The sequence below is a fragment of the Triticum aestivum genome, chromosome 3B, assembly GCF_018294505.1.
Source record: "Triticum aestivum cultivar Chinese Spring chromosome 3B, IWGSC CS RefSeq v2.1, whole genome shotgun sequence".
In the NCBI taxonomy this organism is placed as follows: Eukaryota; Viridiplantae; Streptophyta; class Magnoliopsida; order Poales; family Poaceae; genus Triticum; species Triticum aestivum.
In genome coordinates, this window is record NC_057801.1 from 833,846,265 (window position 1) to 833,864,805 (window position 18,541).

General features: G+C 41.1%; 1 protein-coding gene across 1 annotated transcript; it reads right to left on the reverse strand.

Annotated features, from left to right (window-relative positions):
* Positions 1-8,205: 8,205 nt before the first annotated feature.
* On the reverse strand, positions 8,206-18,336 carry LOC123068074 (methionine aminopeptidase 2B). Its single transcript, XM_044490576.1, has 13 exons — positions 18,301-18,336; positions 18,116-18,238; positions 17,930-18,049; positions 13,051-13,116; positions 12,827-12,913; positions 11,872-11,932; positions 9,918-10,062; positions 9,753-9,844; positions 9,518-9,612; positions 9,073-9,169; positions 8,837-8,980; positions 8,411-8,628; positions 8,206-8,316 (listed from the first exon to the last, which is right to left on the reverse strand). Exons 1-13 carry the CDS (start codon positions 18,334-18,336, stop codon positions 8,206-8,208), a joined length of 1,395 nt encoding a protein of 464 aa, XP_044346511.1.
* Positions 18,337-18,541: the final 205 nt, after the last annotated feature.

Here is an 18,541-nt window from a genome sequence, read left to right on the forward strand (position 1 = left end):
GATACAAGAGATGAACTAGGGTTTTGAGAGGAGATGGTGTTGGTGAAGATGTTGATGGAGATTGACCCCCTCCCGATGAGAGGATCATTGGTGAAGTTTGAAGTCCAGTATGCTTTATTTTCAAGTTCAAGAGGTAAATGACATGCTTTTCCATAAACCATCTTATATGGAGACATACCCATAGGATTTTTGTATGCAGTTCTATAGGCCCATAATGCATCATCAAGTTTTTTGGACCAATTCTTTCTAGATTTATTCACAGTCTTTTGCAAAATTAATTTAAGCTCTCTATTGCTCAACTCTACTTGACCACTAGACTGCGGGTGATAAGGAGATGCGACTCTATGATTGACATCATACTTAGCAAGCATCTTACGGAAAGCACCATGCATAAAGTGTGAACCACCATCAGTCATAAGATATCTAGGGACTCCAAACCTCGGAAAAATAACTTCTTTAAGCATTTTAATAGAAGTGTTATGATTAGCACTACTAGTTGGAATAGCTTCTACCCACTTAGTAACGTAATCAACAGCACTAAAATATGTGTATAACCATTGGAGGCAGGAAAAGGTCCCATATAATCAAAGCCCCAAACGTCAAACGGTTCAATAACAAGAGAATAATTCATAGGCATTTCTTGACGTCTACTAATGTTACCTATTCTTTGACATTCATCACAAGATAAGACAAACTTACGAGCATCTTTGAAGAGAGTAGGCCAATAAAAACCAGATTGTAGTACCTTGTGTGCAGTTCTATCTCCAGCGTGGTGTCCTCCATAAGATTCAGAGTGACACTTGTGTAGGATTTGTTCATGTTCATGCTCAGGCACACAACGCCTAATAATACCATCTAATCCTTCCTTATAAAGGTGTGGATCATCCCAGTAGTAATGTCTTAAATCATAAAAGAACTTTTTCTTTTGCTGGTATGTGAAACTAGGTGGTATATATTTAAAAACAATGTAATGAGCATAATCAGCATACCAAGGAGCAGTACGAGAAGCATTGACAACCGCTAATTGTTCACCAGGAAAACTATCATTAATAGGCAGTGGGTCATCAAGAACATTCTCTAACCTAGACAAGTTGTCTGCAACGGGGTTCTCAGCTCCCTTTCTATCAATAATATGCAAGTCAAATTCTTGGAGCAAGAGAACCCATCTAATGAGTCTAGGCTTAGCATCTTTCTTTTCCATAAGATATTTAATAGCAGCATGATCAGTGTGAATAGTAACTTTGGAATCAACAATATAAGGTCTAAACTTATCACATGCAAACACAACTGCTAAGAACTCTTTTTCAGTAGTAGCATAATTTCTCTAGGCAGTATCAAGAGTGTCACTAGCATACTGGATAACATTCAATTTCTTATCGACTCTTTGCCCTAAAACAACACCTACAACATAATCACTAGCATCACACATAATTTCAAAAGGCAAATTCCAATCAGGTGACTGAACAATAGGTGATGTGATCAAAGCTTTCTTAAGTGTTTAAAATGCTTCTACACAATCATCATCAAAGACAAAAGGAATATCTTTTTGCAATAAATTAGTCAGAGGCCTAGAGGTTTTAGAAAAGTCCTTAATGAACCTCCTATAAAAGCCAGCATGACCAAGGAAACTTCTTATACCTTTTATGTCCTTGGGACATGGCATCTTTTCAATAGCATCAACTTTGGCTTTATCAACTTCAATACCTCTCTCGGAGATCTTGTGTCCCAAGACAATGCCTTCATTAACCATAAAGTGACACTTTTCCCAATTCAGGACGAGACTAGTGTCTTCGCATCTCTGCAAAACTCGATCAAGGTTGCTCAAACAATCATGAGAAGAGGATCCATAGACGGAGAAGTCATCCATGAATACCTCACAAATCTTTTCACAAAAATCAGAAAATATAGCCATCATGCATCTTTGAAAGGTAGAAGGTGCAATACATAAACCAAAAGGCATACGTCTATAAGCAAAAGTACCAAAAGGGTAAGTAAAAGTAGTTTTTGATTGATCTCCCGCTGACACGGGTATTTGAGAGAAGCCAGAATAACCATCTAGAAAGCAAAAACGGGTGTGTTTGGATAGCCTTTCTAGCATTTGATCAATAAAAGGTAAAGGGTAATGATCTTTCTTAGTAGCTTTATTTAACTTACGGAAATCAATTACCATCCTATAGCTTGTAATAATTCTTTGCGAGATCAATTCATCTTTATCATTAGGAACAACGGTAATACCTCCCTTTTAGGGACACAATGGACAGGGCTTACCCATTCACTATCAGCAACGGGGTAAATAATACCTGCCTCAAGGAGTTTTAGAATCTCTTTTTTTATCACTTCCTTCATTTAGGATTTAATCGTCTTTGAGGATCTCTAACTAGTTTGGCATCTTTCTCCACTGAAATTTTGTGTTGACATAATGTGGGACTAATGCCCTTAAGATCGTCCAGAGTATATCCTATAGCACCTCGGTGCTTCTTCAGAGTTTTCAATAATCTTTCTTCTTCTTTCTCTGAAAGGTTAGCACTAATAATAACAGGATATATTTCTTTTTCATAAAGATAAGCATACTTAAGATTATCAGGTAATGGTTTGAGTTCGAACACGGGATCACCCATGGGTGGAGGGGGATCCCCAAGAATTTTAACGGGAAGGTTATGTTTTAGCATAGGTTCTTGTTTAAGCAACACTTCATCTATTTCTTCCCTTTCCTTCATAAACATATCATTTTCATGGTCTAACAAATATTGTTCTAACAGATCAGTTGGAGGAACAGCAATGGAAGCAAGACCAATAATTTCATCCTTACTAGGTGGGGAACCAAGAACAAGAAAATCAGCAGGATATTTAATCTTCCCACACAAGACTTCAACATCTCTAACAATCCCAATAGGTTTAATGGTGTCCTTATTAGCAAGATTAATAGTAACATCAATATCTTCTAATTCAACAGGTGCAATATCGTGCATAATTTCTTTATAAAGATCATAAGGTATCGCATTAGCACTAGCACCCATATCACATAAGCCATGATAACAATGATCTCCTATTTTAACAGAAATAATAGGCTACAACAGGTCTACGTGTCTTAGTATCGGGTCTAGAAATATTAGCAGTTTCACCCAAGAAAGAGATAGCATGCCCATCTAAGTCCTCATCCAAGAGATCTTTAATCATAGGAATACCGGGTTCAACATTAATTTTCTCAGGAGGTGTATAGGTCCTAGTATTACTCTTACGAACAACAGTCGAAGCTTTAACATGATCTTTTATCCTAACAGGAAAAGGAGGTTTTTCAACATAAGCAGTAGGAATAATAGGATCATTATATGTAATAGTCTTTTCTTCGACTGTAATAGGTGCAACTACTTTCACTTCAACAGGAGGGTTATATTTAAACCACTTCTCTTTTAGGGAGATCAACGTGAGTAGCAAAAGTTTCACAAAAAGTAGCTACTATCTCAGAGTCAAGTCCATACTTAGAGCTAAATCCACGGAAAGCATCAGTATCCATAAAAGATTTAACACAATCGAACTTAGGTGTCATACCTGACTCCTTACCATCGTCGGAACCCCAATCTTCAGATTTGCGTTTAATTCTTTCCAATAAGTCCCATTTGAAATCGATAGTCTTCAGCATATAGGAACCAGCATAGGAAGTATCGAGCATGTTGCGATTATCAAGAGAAAGCCGAGCATAAAAATTCTGAATAATCATTTCCCGAGAGAGCTCATGATTGGGGCATGAATATAACATTGACTTAAGCATCCCCCAAGCTTAAGAGATGCTTTCTCCTTTGCGAGGCCAGAAATTATATATGTAGTTACGATCACGATGAACAAGATGCATAGGGTAGAACTTCTGGTGAAATTCCAACTTCAGTCGCTTATAATTCCAAAATCTCGTATCATCACATAGCCTATACCATGTCATTGCATCTCCCTTCAAAGATAAAGGGAAGACCTTCCTTTTGACAACATCATCGGGGATACCTGCAAGCTTAAATAATCCACAAACTTCATCCACAAAGATAAGGTGTAAGTCGGGATGCAATGTTCCGTCTCCTGCAAAAGGATTAGCTAGCAGTTTTTCTATCATACCCGAAGGAATCTCAAAGTGAATATTTTCATAAGGTTTAGTAGGTTGAGGAGAATCTCTTGGCTCTTCTGGTTGGGGTGAATATACCCCAAACAAGCCCCTCAAAGAATTAGTTTCCATAGTGACAAGTAACAGAAAGTTTCAGCACACTATATAAATGTTTCCTTACCAAGTTCCACTCACCAAAAGTGCTACACTCCCCGGCAACGGCGCCAGAAAAGAGTCTTGATGACCCACAAGTGTAGGGGATCTATCGTAGTCCTTTCGATAAGTAAGAGTGTCGAACCCAATGAGGAGCAGAAGGAAATGATAAGCGGTTTTCAGTAAGGTTTTCTCTGCAAGCACTGAAATTGTAGGTGATAGATAGTTTTGTGATAAGATAAATAGTAACGAGCAAAAAGTAAATAAAGTAAATAGAGTGCAGCAAGGTGGCCCAATCCTTTATGTAGCAAAGGATAAGCCTGGACAATTCTAATAATGAGAAAGGAGCTCCCGAGGACACATTGGACAATTCTTTTGTTGAGCTTTCATATATTTATAGCTCTAGTGCATCCGTTGCATGGCAATCCCTACTCACTCACATTGATATCTATTAATGGGCATCTCTATATAGCCCGTTGATACGCCTAGTTGATGTGAGACTATCTTCTCCTTTTTTGTGTTCTCCACAACCACCATTCTATTCCACATATAGTGCTATATCCATGGCTCACGCTCATGTATTGCGTGAAAGTTGAAAGAGTTTGAGATTATTAAAGTATGAAACAATTGCTTGGCTTGTCATCGGGGTTGTGCATGATTAAATACTTTGTGTGATGAAGATAGAGCAACAGCCAGACTATATGATTTTGTAGGCATAACTTTCTTTGGCCATGTTATTGTGAGAAGACATGATTACTTTGATTAGTATGCTTGAAGTATTACTATTTCTTATGTCAATATGAACTTTTATTTTGTATCATTTGGATCTGAACATTCATGCCACAATAAAGAAAATTACATTATAAATTATGCTAGGTAGCATTCCACATCAAAAATTTCTTTTTTATCATTTACCTACTCGAGGACGAGCAAGAATTAAGCTTGGGGATGCTTGATACGTCTCCAACGTATCTAGAATTTTTGATTGTTCCATGCTATTATATTACCCCTTTTGGATGTTTATGGGCTTTATTTTACACATTTATATCATTTTTGGGACTAACCTACTAACCGGAGGCCCAACCCATATTGCTGTTATTTTTGCCTATTTCAGTATTTCAAAGAAAAGGAATATCCAACAGAGTCCAAATGGAATGAAACCTTCGGGAGCGTGATTTTTGGAACGAATGTGATCCAGAGGACTTGGAATGCAAGTTAAGAAGCAGCCGAGGCGGCCACGAGATAGGAGGGCGCCCCCCTGTAGGGCGCCCCCCTGTCTCGTGGGCCCCTTGGGCGGCCACCGACGTACTTCTTCCTCCTATATATACCTATGTACCCCGAAAACATCCGAGAGGCGGACGAAACACAATTTCCACCACCATAACCTTCTGTATCCGCGAGATCCCATCTTGGAGCCTTCGCCGGCACTCTGCCGGAGGGGGAATCGACCACAGAGGGCTTCTACATCAACACCATAGCCCCTCCCATGAGTTGTGAGTAGTTTACCACAGACCTACGGGTCCATAGTTGTTAGCTAGATGGCTTCTTCTCTCTTTTTGGATCTCAATACAATGTTCTCCCCCTCTCTTGTGGAGATCTATTCGATGTAATCTCTTTTTGCAGTGTGTTTGTCGAGATCCGATGAATTGTGGGTTTATGATCAAGTTTATCTATGAATAATATTTGAATCTTCTCTGAATTCTTTTATGTATGATTGAGTTATCTTTGCAAGTCTCTTCGAATTATCAGTTTGGTTTGGCCTACTAGATTGATCTTTCTTGCCATGGGAGAAGTGCTTAGCTTTGGGTTCAATCTTGCGGTGTCCTTACACAGTGACAGAAAGGGTTGCAAGGCACGTATTGTATTGTTGCCATCGAGGATAATAAGATGGGGTTTATATCATATTGCTTGAGTTTATCCCTCTACATCATGTCATCTTGCTTAATGCGTTACTCTGTTCTTATGAACTTAATACTCTAGATGCAGGCAGGAGTCGGTTGATGTGTGGAGTAATAGTAGAAGATGCAGGCATGAGTCGGTCTACTTGTTGCGGACGTGATGCCTATATACATGATCATGCCTAGATAATCTCATTATTATTCGCTTTTCTATCTATTGCTCGACAGTAATTTGTTCACCCACCGTAATACTTATGCTATCTCGAGAGAAGCCTCTAGTGAAACCTATGGCCCCGGGGTCTATCTCTTATCATATTTGCTTCCAATCTACTTTTATTTGCATCTTTACTTTTTGCATCTATATTATAAAATACCAAAAATATATTTATCTTATCTTACTATCTTTATTAGATCTCACTTTCGCAAGTGGCCGTGAAGGGATCTCACTTTTGCATCTATTGCGTTGGTTGCGAGTTCTCAGTTTGTTCGTGTAGGTGCGTGGGACTTTTGAGAAGCCTCCTACTGGATTGATACCTTGGTTCTCAAGAACTGAGGGAAATACTTACGCTACTATTGCTGCATCACCCTCTCCTCTTCGAGGAAAACCAACGCAAGCTCAAGACGTAGCACGCACCAACCATCTCATGACCTACACAGACGACGAAATCCTTCAACAACAACGCCTTCAAGAAGGGAGAAACGTTCAAACGCCACCATCGCCGGACCCAACCATCCAAAATCAGAATCTAGGTTTTCACCTGAAGAACTATTCCGAACATATCCGAGCAATGCCTTCAATGAGTTAAAGATATAATAAAATCGCCATTGCCAAGTGGACCCGACTCAGGTCAAACCTAGACTTTCACCCAGGATCTCAAGACTAGGTGCTCGAGTAGCACCACCATCGAAGTCATAGATGTGTTGTTGCCACAACTTTTCCACGGTCCCAACAACTACATGCGGATTGCCGTTGCTGCACAACCAACCCTTTGCGTCAAGTCATCGAGAATAGTTTGCATCTCACCATCAAAGTCAACCATTATATCTGAAGAGATGAAACTCTCGTGATGACCTTTAGATGGCTACCACAAAATGCATCAAGGCCGCTGCCACTGGTCGGAGTGATCGCCGCCTAATGACAGTATGGTCAACTGACGCAACATTGTGGCCCTCTACCACCACAGCGATCGCACACCCACGGGAGGAGACCCCGACGCCCAGGACAACTGGCCACGGTCGTACCGCCGCAAAAATCGCACTCCTAGGCACGACCAGTGGTGGATCTGAAAAAGGCGCCAGATCCGCAGAGGTCAGCACCGCGTGCCCAAACACCACACGAGGGAGGGGCGGAACAGTTCCATGACCATGCCCGAGGCCGCCGGCTTGGCTTGCCATCACGGCGAGAAGCAGCCACATCAAGGGAGGCCACATCCGCACGGATCCAAGCCCCACAGCTCAAGCTATAGCCCCTGCCGCGAGATCATCCGTCGGTATCACCCAGGCACGAAGCCGCCCCGCCCGTGGATCTAGAAAAAATCGTTGCATGCACTGGGATCCCCCACGCCAACTTCGGAGGCGAGGGCCGCCGCGGGCCGCTACCACGGCGAGGCCGGCGGCAGCGAGGAGATGAGGTTGCCAAGGGTTGAAGCAGGCAATGGCGTCGTGGGGTTCCCCGTGTCGCCTAGGATGAGCGACGTGGGGGTCGGGCTGTTCCTAGGTTGTAAGCTCCAGTACTAGTAGACATAGATCTGTAAGCAGAAGAAACTCTGCCAACAGCTTGTTCAACACTTCGCGGAAACACCTTCGCTTTTAGGTGTTCCATTCCATGCTAATGATAAACTTCTTCAAGATAATAGACTATTATGTACAGAGGAATCAAGTCAAATACAACATGGCATGAGTTCTTAGAAACATTAAAATCTGGAAACAAAAGGGTGCAATGTAAAAGATGTCAAAACATTGTTTATCTGTTCTCATGTGTCATTTGATCCATATGATCATATATCGCCAAGATGGCAAACACTAATCACCGCGGGGCACAGATTCAAAGCAGAGCTGCAGCGCCAATCAATAGTTGTCGCCTTTGGATATGACTTCTTTACAGGTTGGTCGAAGCAAAATGGTGTGCTCAAATTGTGACACATAGCTTCCCCTCACACCGCACACTGGAGGGTACGGCTGCAAGCAAACGCAAATAGGCCAGGAAACCGTGAGCAACCATGTACATGATAGGGATCAGACATTTGAGTGAAAATGGTGGTATTCTACATACCTGCACAATACCAGCATCACACAGATTTTTCAGTGCCATTAGATACTTGGTCTGACCAATGTGGTCCAAGTACCGGCGGCAAAAAGTAAGGGTTCCAAAGTTGTTGTTGATTGTCGCGAGTAGCTGCCTAGCTTTTGCTACCCTCAATGGCACATGCCCAACATCAAAGTTCTTCATGTAATGACTGCATTCCAGATCCTCCCTCACAAATCCCTTTCCTGCCAACAGAAGTACGCTTGTGAAATGTAAGTCTGTTCAAATACATGAACATGCACCAAAGTAGGGAAAACGGATATCGGTTGTTCAACCAAGAAGGCCATGATAGTTAGATACTATAGAAAATGATTTTAAAACTATTAGTAATCCGATGAAAAAGACTTTCCTAGTGTATTTGGGCATACAAGTTCAAGCTATATAGTGCCGTACCTGTGGACCCAAATGTTTCAATGGCATAAAATTCACCCTCCTCCATTTTTGTTTGCTCTGCTGCTTTTACAATTGGAACTGATTTCCCATAATGGATTTGGTATGGTCCAATGCCATGTCCATTGAGACTTCGTACACTTTTTACTGTCACAAAACAAAGAAGAAATTTCTATTTTCATTCTTGTCATTATGTAATTCTAATGCATGGCACTAAATGAAACAAAAACTACACACACCTTGGAAAACTTTCCCATTAATTTCAACCTCATATGACTCCATGACTTCTTGGATTGTAGCACCGACATTACAAAGCCGTGCATCTATTCCAGCTTCCTGAAATGAATGATAAATAATCATTATTAATCATAAACAATAGATTTAAGGAAATATGATTTCAAGTATCAGAACATTAGCAGGGGAAAAACAAAACTCAGATTCAACTCAAACAAATCATTATACATAAACAGCTAGAGAGAAGATAGTGTGCCGAAACATACACTAAAATCGAGTAATCAAAAGCAGCAGCTTTAACAAAAACTATTACTTCCACCAAGTAGAGCTGCTATTAGAAATACTATGGGCAAAGGTGCCTATGGGAAGAACTCTTTCGGTAATATCTGAGTCCATTGACTTAAAATATATCCTAGCCTTCTAAGAGTAAACAAAATGCATAGAAATTACCTTGATTCCAGTATTTGTGGCATCTCTCGTTGCCTGAAGCAATGGATTAAACATGGGATTAAAGGCGACAGTAAATGAAGAATCAACTATGTGCCCTGGGAATAATTACACATTATAGTGTTAATCTTTGAAATTATAAATATCATGAATTCATACTTGCAAGGACAAAAAAGAACAAAGTATACACCAAAAATCATTGAAGAAGGGATCGAACAAAGTAATAAAATAGACATACCATCTATATGTGTCCCAAAATCCAGCTTCATCACATCATCATATTGTAGTACAGTTTTATCACCAGAATTTGGAGTCCAGTGAGCTGCAACCCTAAGCACCAAAAAGAATGGTCAATGTAAGAAGGAGAAGCAGTACTGTAGAAGCATCTAGAGGAATACCATACCAATTTAAGGAGCATCCTGTTGGAAAGGCAATACCTGCTTGTAATCCGTTCTCCTTGATAAGTTTTCGAACCAAGTTTTCCAAAGTTTCGCATAGTTCAACCATTAGCATTCCAGGCTTCACAACTATCAGAGGTAAAACTATACCTGTTTTTTAAATTATAGTTTCAGTATATCAAAGAATTTTCTACCAGATGCTAATTTGATATGACTTAATCTATAAAAAATAGTTCAACTACTGAATGTTTCTAAATTTTACGACTACTTAGTGTTTTTTAGCAAGACAAAAGGCTAACCGACAATTGTTGTTGTTCTAGTGATGATATGGTTCTAGTGAATCCATATGTAATATATAACATATGTTGTTCTTGTTCTTTAACTCTAGGCCTATAAATGGTTACTAGACTCATGTGGTTTGTGATCTTTTTGAAAAAAAATGAGAATAACATTATCACCAGGATTATATTCTCAAAATGCTAATCAACAATTGTCATTGTTGTAATACATGATAATACATTACTTCTTAATAAATTAGAGAAAAAGATTCTTACGCTCCACTCATATGGACAATTAAGCATGTCAACACAGATATCTTTACATTTTTAAGCCAATGTGCCCGCTAAGGAAAATAGATATACGACACAGGAAATTGTGCAAGTCAGCATGACTTGGAATTTTAAGAATTTAAACATACTTAAATTCACTGGCATTTTTGTAGCCCTGAATATTCTAACAAATAAATGAGCTGCAAATGTGACTTGCTTATGGAATTAATATTAACAGAGTAAGATTTCCTTGAGATGTCTATCAGAGGTAATAGACATATCTGTTATGAAAAAGGGGAACACAGAGAAACCTAGAAACAATGAATCATTGAACATAATTACTTACATGCCATTCTATTATAATGTAAGTGGAGAAGTCTTTGGTCGTTTGGCACTCAAGGTCTCGATAGGAAAAGTCGATTATGGTTCACCTTCAGTAGGATATTTAAATCTTATTAAATAGTCGAGTTTGTCATTAGTTTGCTGTTTTTTGAGAAATTGACGCCTGAACCATGATGCCAAAAAGAATATATCAAACTGAACTTGTGGGAGACAGAAATCAATGACAGTTGGACTAAACTTATGGAGAAAGATGGTTGTTAAAAAAGAAATTAACTAGTTTGGCTTACTTCTGAACACCCGCGATTGTGGTCCAAGTATTCAGTATTTTTCCGCATAAGTTTATTTCACTGTCATTTAGAGGCAACAAAAACCCACTAATTTTCAACTGGATCAAGTTAGGAGACTAGAAGGGGTCACTTAGAGGCAACCAAAACCCACTAATCTTCAACTAGATCGAGCTAGGAAAGTAGGAGGGGTCACTTTGCATTTACCAACACAAATCTGTCCAATATCTTGCAAGCAAATGGTTAGAGAGTCAAGAGACCATCTTAATCAAGTAGCAAAGCAGCCAAACAATTCCATGAAGGTTCACTCTATTGACCAGCACTAAAGAACAATCGAACTAAAGTATATTATTATTATTTGTTCTTACATCAATCAGTGCATTAGCCTTTGCATCATTGGCTGGCCAGGTTCTGAAGCGCATATTACAAGGCTGGTGATCGTACCGTGGGTGGGTTCTCCGGCAGCTACACATAGAGGCACGTGGCATCACATCGCAGGAAGAACGTATGCCATATAACGCCATAACAAATTATTAAGTAATGCATGCATTTTTTTCCTTTCTCCCACCACGAAGGCGAAGAATACCAGTATGTGGAGCATCTAGAGGTGGTCATGCGTCGCCTTTCGGCGGCGGCTCCTCCTCTTCGTTCTCATCACTCTCCTTCTCTATTGTCACCTGCCCATCTTGTGGCTGTGCGTGTCCTACTTCCTGCAGCTCAACAAAGTTACAATCTGCAACATCCAGTGTTCAACTTTCGGGGATGATGAATACAATTTGACCTACCTTTTGGGTTTTTCCCTTTGATCTCAAGTGAGTTTTTGTTAGCCTCGTTCCTCTCCAGTTCCTGCAATATTCAATGAATGAATGGCATGTATGCATCCGCCTTTGATTGACGGGGATGATGGATACGATTCAACTTATCACTAAACAAGGATGGAGAATATTCCACTCCTGGAATACCAGCGTATCTGCTAGCCTCTTATTTTCAACAAACAGTTTGCCATGGGTCGACAAGTACAGAAGAAAGGTATTACAAATTTAGCACCATAATCAACATAAAAACTAACATTAATTACCAATTCACACTCATTAATTACCAATTCACACTCCTTGATATAAAATCCGTTGTGTCCTTCGATGAGATTTAGGAATTAAATACCAACTTTGATATTTTTTCTATCAAAGCAGTGGAAGTTAATTAGCTAGTGATAACTATTAACTAAACCTAAGAGTAGGCTAATTAAAATATGGGAAGTTGTTGTGTGGACTCACGTATCGACTTTAGACTCATCTAGCAATACCATATCAAAAGAAGTGTTTTCTTCTAAACTTAATAGCAAACTTTGTGATTGTGATGCCTTCTTGGTGCCAGCTGCTTTTGTAACATATTCTGACTTTGACCTCAACAGGGAACTTTGTAACCTATCAAGTTGTTAATTTAGGTACATATGAATTAAATTAGTTGGCTAGAAATTAATTGAATCTTTTGTGAAGCATAACTGAGAATTAGACAGTGTACCAACCACATTTTGTATGACTTTTACATGTTGCTCTTGTTGTTGCAAGCGACTCAATGTTGGGCAGAAGAGAAATAGTTACATATCAAACAGAGACATGATCCATAAAACCCAGTGACTATCATTCTTCAGCAAAATATAAATCTGCAAAACAATATTTCAGTTAAATGAGTGGATCATTTTCACTGGAAATATAATCATTTCCTTAAGCCAGCATTTACCGTCTCGAGAAGTTCTATTTCTGCTACATCTTTCCTAAGATAGTCATCAATGAACCCATCTGTACATTTGTCATCAAGAATCTTCACCTATTTTGGTGTCAAAATAAAAAATCGGCTAGTCTTTATTGGCATAACGAATTGTATTTTTTTACACCTATTCATCTTAGGAATGCAAACACGTGCATTGCACATGCACCATTACTAGTAAGGGGAAGTGTGCATACCACAGTCGGCGGATCAATGATCAAGTTGTCAAATTCCTTCTGTGATTTCCAGTCACAGATCATGGTCTTAAGGACAAAATTGTTAAATACACCAGTTACTTTTCATGTTTCCTTTAATGAATTTACAAATTCTTCTTCAGTTACCAAAGTATCACGAATTTGAACCTTTGGATTGCCATTATTTTCTCCTCATAGCACATGATTCCTATATATGCCTTCATATTTATCAAACATTTTCCTATTGTACTTCTCAGGACATCCAGAAAAGCAACAGACATGGGCATTATTCATCGATCTGCGACGGCAAACAGGTGGAACAACCTTAAATTTTTAACCCACCTAGAGTGGCACCAAACAAGGCTTTACCAGTAGACGGGGGTTCAAATTTAAGGTTGTTCCACATGTTTGCCATCGCAGATATGTGAATAATGCCCATTGACATCGCTTTTATGGATGTCCTGAGAAATACAATAGGAAATTGCTTGATAAATATGAAGGCACATATAGGAATCATGTGCTAGGAGGAGAAAATAATGGCAATTGAAAGGTTCAAATTCATGATGCTTTGGTAACTGAAGAATAATTTGTAAATTTATTAAAGAAAACATAAGAAGTAACTGATGAATATAAGAATTTTGTCCTTAAGACCATGATCTCTGACTGGAAATCACAGAAGAAGTTCGACAACTTGATCATTGATCCGTCGACTGTGTTAGGCACACTTCCCTTACTAGTAATGGTGCACGTGCAATGCATGTGTTGCATTCATAAGATGAATAGTTGTAGAAAAAAATACAATTTGCTCTACCATTAAAGATTAGCTGATTTTTCATTTTTGACACCAAAACAGGTGAAGATTCTTGATGACAAATGTGCAAATGGGTTCATTGATGACTATCTTAGGAAAGAAGTAGCAGAAATAAAACTTCTCGAAAGGGTAAATGCTGACTTGAGGAAATGATTTCATTTCAAGTGAAAATGATCCACTCATTTAACTGAAATATTATTTTGCAGATTTATATGTTGCTGAAGAATGATAGTCACTGGGTTTTATGCATCATGTCTTTGTTTGATATCAAACAATTTCTTTTCTGCCCAACATTGAGACGCTTGCAACGGTAAGAGCAACATGTAAAAGTCATACAAAATGTGGTTGGTACACTTTCTAATTCTAAGTTATGCTTCATAAAAAGAATCAATTAATTTCTAGCCAGTTAATTTAATTCATATGTATCTGAATTAACGGGTTGATATGTTACAAAGTTCCCTGGTGAGGTTAAAGTTGGAATATGTTACAAAAGCAGCAGGCACAAAGAAGGCATCACAATCACAATGTTTGCTACTCAGTTTAGAAGAAAACACTTCTTTTGATATGGTATTGCCAGATGAGTCTAAAGTTGATATGTGAGTCCACACAACAGCTTCCTATATTTTAATTAGCCTACTCTTAGGTTTAATTAATAGTTGATATCACTAGATAATTAACTTTCACTTCCTTGATAGAAAAAATGGTGGAGTTGGTATTTACTTCCTAAATCTTATCAGAAAACACAACAGATTTGATATCAAGGAGTGTGAATTGGTAATTAATGAGTCTGAATTGGTAATTAATGTTAGTTTTTATGTTGATGATGGTGCTAAATTTGTAATACCTTTCTTCTGTGCTTGTTGACCCATGGGCAAAGTGTTTGTTGAAAAGAAGGGGCTAGCAGACACACTGGTATTCCATGGGTGGAATATTCTCCATCCTTGTTTAGTGGTAAGTTGAATCATATCCATCATCCCCGTCAATCGAAGGCGGAGGCATACATGCCATTCATTGAGATAACACTGAATATTGCAGGAACTGGAGAGAACGGGGCTAACAAAAACTCACTTGAGATCAAAGGGAAAAACCCAAAAGGTAGGTTAAATTGTATCCATCATCCCTGAAAGTTGAACACTCGATGTCGCAGATTGTAACTTTGTTGAGCTGCAGGAAGTAGGGCGCGCACAGCCGGAAGATGGGCACGTGACAATAGAGAAGGAGAATGATGAGGACGAGGAGGAGGCGCCGCCGGCAGGTGAACCACCACCGCCTTTAGACGCTTCGCATACTGATATTCTTCGCCTTCAGAGTGGGACAAAGGAGGACAATGCATGCATTTCTTAATAATTGTTATGACGTTATATCACATACATTCTTCCCGTGATGTGCTGCCACGGACCTCTGTGTTGAGCTACAGGAGAAGCCACCCACCGTACAATCACCAGCCTTGTAATATGTGCTTCAGAACCTGGCCAGCCAATGATGCAAAGGCTGCTGCACTGATTGATAATAATATGCTTTAGTTCGACTGTTCATTAGTGCTGGTCAATACAGTGATGCTTCAAGGAATTGTTTGGTAGCTTTGCTACTGGCTTAAGATGGTCTCTTGACTCTCTGACCATATGCTTGCAAGATATTGGACAGTTTTTTATTGATAAATGCAAAGTGACCCCTCGTAGTCTCCTATCTTGATCTAGTTGAAGATTAGTGGGTTTGGTTGCCTCTAAGTGACCCCTCTTAGTCTCCTAGCTTGATCTAGTTGAAGATTAGTGGGTTTTGGTTGCCTCTTTATTTCTTGGCCGATGTTAGTGATCACCAGATCATGTGCACACATGATCTAGTCCTGTAATAATAGTGTTCGAGTGGTGGACATATCTGATGCTAGATAAAATAAAATGATAACAGCAGATGCTTGGCTAATGCTTCTTGTGGTTAATCATGATCAGCTGCTGTTGTAATCCTTCTCCTCATAGCTCCTTGCTTGATCTACATAAACACGTTAGTGCTTACTAGTGGTTGGGGCGCCACCTTGTGGCGCCGCTTAAGAGAAAGCTGTGCGCACATTTTCATTAAAAAATACATAGTCTTCACCTCCGTCTAAAAAACATCTCAGAAAAAAAACCTCACCTTCATCTAAAAAAATAAGTAAAAAAGAAAAAAGAAAAAACGACCACCACAGCCTACCAGCGAGCGCCACTTTGCAAAACCCTCTATTTAAAAAGTACCATAGGTCCTCACCTCCATCTAAAAAAAAATATACATTTAGAAAATAATCCTCACCTTCATCTAATTTTTTTTCCAAAAGATTCTCACCGCAGCCAACCAGCTTGCGCCACGTGGCATAGCTAGTTGGCCGCCCTTCACGCGACGCTTAATGGGTTTAATTTATACTACACAAATGCTTAACTAGGCACCTCTCCTATACAAATAAGCATTGCTACTTAAGAAAAAGCGCCATTTATTTTGGTATCTTCTACATCACCTTCTACTTAGGGGTGGACACGGTCGGGGCTGGCCCGGTCCCGATCCGAGCCGGTCCAGTCCCGGTCCGAGCCGTCGTCTGGACCAGCCGCCAGCGGTCCGGTCCGGACCGGATCGAGCAATGCAGCGGTCCTGATTTCAGGGACCAGACCGGCAGACATGAAGCTTGGGGCGGACCGACGGTCCTCACGGTCCCGGCGATGTCCAGTCACTGCCCTGTGGGCCCAGGAGGTCGGAGAGGTGGTCGGAGAAGCAGCACGGTTGCCGGAGCCGGAGAAGACGCCCCTAATGTGCGGCGGCGCAATGGAGAGGCGCTGGGGAGAGAGGGAGCGGTGTGGCCGCGTGGGGGAGTGGAGGAGCGGTGGCGCGAGGCAACGGCGCGGCGGCGTGACGCGTGAGGGAGAGAGGAGCGGCGCGGCCGCGCAGGAGAGAGAGAGAGACTCGAGCGAGAGGGGGGTTGCTTTGGCGAGGTCGAAGACGTGCGCGAGAGCCAGCGGCGAGAGGGAGATGACGTGTCGTGGAAAGTGGTGTTAGTGATGAACCTGCGCATGTTTATTACTTGGCAGTTATGTTTGTTGCATGCAAGCAATCTATCAGGTGCATGAGCCCACGATTATGCGTTTACAGCGTTGTCGTGATGAGTGGACCAAATTAGACGTGGAGTTAATTGTGGGATGGCACCGTGATCCTCGGATCGAGCCTGTTTCTTTCGCTAGTGACAATTAAAAGGAAACAACGGTCTGGAATCCATTCAAAACAAATGGAGATATTTAGATTGAAAACTAAAAGGAAACAAGAGCGTGAATCATGGAAGGAAGTTATTAGATTGATGAAAACACTGGAATCCTGTGGGCAGTTATTCCCATAGGTGTAGCAACAAATAATCGTGGATGGCGCCGTGATTATGTGATAACCCTTTTTCTCTCGTTCTTTCTGTTTTCTCTCGACTGAATAAAAGGAAAAAAAGGCACCAACAGATCGCGTGGAGGAGGCGGATAAACGCGTGAGCACGATCTGCGGGTGCTGCCTCGTCCGCATGGGCTTCTTCGGTCCGACCGAGCGGACCGGGTTTTAACCGGACCGGACCAAAGATTTTTCGGTCCATATTTCACAGACCGGTCGGGCTGTATTTTTGAGTGGGCCAGGACTGAGCTGGGCAGGACCGAGCGGGCCACGAGCGGGCAAAAAGCCCGCTCGTGTCGTCCACCCTGACTTCTGAGGGGGCGCCCCTATTTCTTGCTTGAGGAAAGTATCGTTTCCCCCTCAAATCCTTTATGATGGATCAAATCCCCCCTCAAGTCTAAAACCGGATTAATCACCCCCTCAAATCTGTAATACCGGATCAATCAGGCCCGAGCGGTTTTGAACAAGATTTTAGGTGGTTTTGATAGGAACTGCAAGATTTCTAACTTGTCGGCGTCGCCGACGACGTGGAAATTTTCTAGGATCTCGGCACCGGCGACGTGCTCCCCTGGCCGACCCCTTATTCTAGGGGAATCTGTCTCAGAAGGATCGCTGACGCGGACTTCGGCTCGACGCACATGTTCGGGAGGCGAGCTCCCCGAGGAGGAAGACAGCCATATGCAAAACCTGCGCGCTGACAGAGTTGAAGAGGACCTCCACGAAGCCATTGATCAGGGCGGCCGCCTCGCGCCAGAGTCGCCCGATCCTGCAGGCGCATGTTTTATGCATGCTTGATGACCAGGCAATCTGAACCAGTTACATATGCAGTGCAGACATGATCAATCAGTCTAATTTCCTGATTATGCAACTCACATCGGGCAGCACAGCACGGGATAGGATTCCCAACATTCTTCTCAAGTAACCTGACAGTCTTAACATGTGTACATACTTCAGTCCAATCCACAAGCGATTGCAGCACACCCACCAATTCAGGTCCTATTAAAAAAAATCAGTTCAACTAGATTCCCAGCACAAGTGATTTCTTCAGATTAACACACATGCTCGTGCACCAGTTGTTTGGACAGGGCTGCCATTGTCACGGACGAGGACTTGGAAGACGCAACCTGAACCGGCTATGGAGGTTGTGCACGGCGATCCAATTGGAGGAGCATGATATGGCTCACACTGGCCGACGACTATGCTGCGGCTGACCCCGATATGGCTCACACCGGCCGTCTACTTCCTCACCAACACGCAAGCGCAGACCATGTTCGTGCAGCAGGGCACGAAGACGGACTC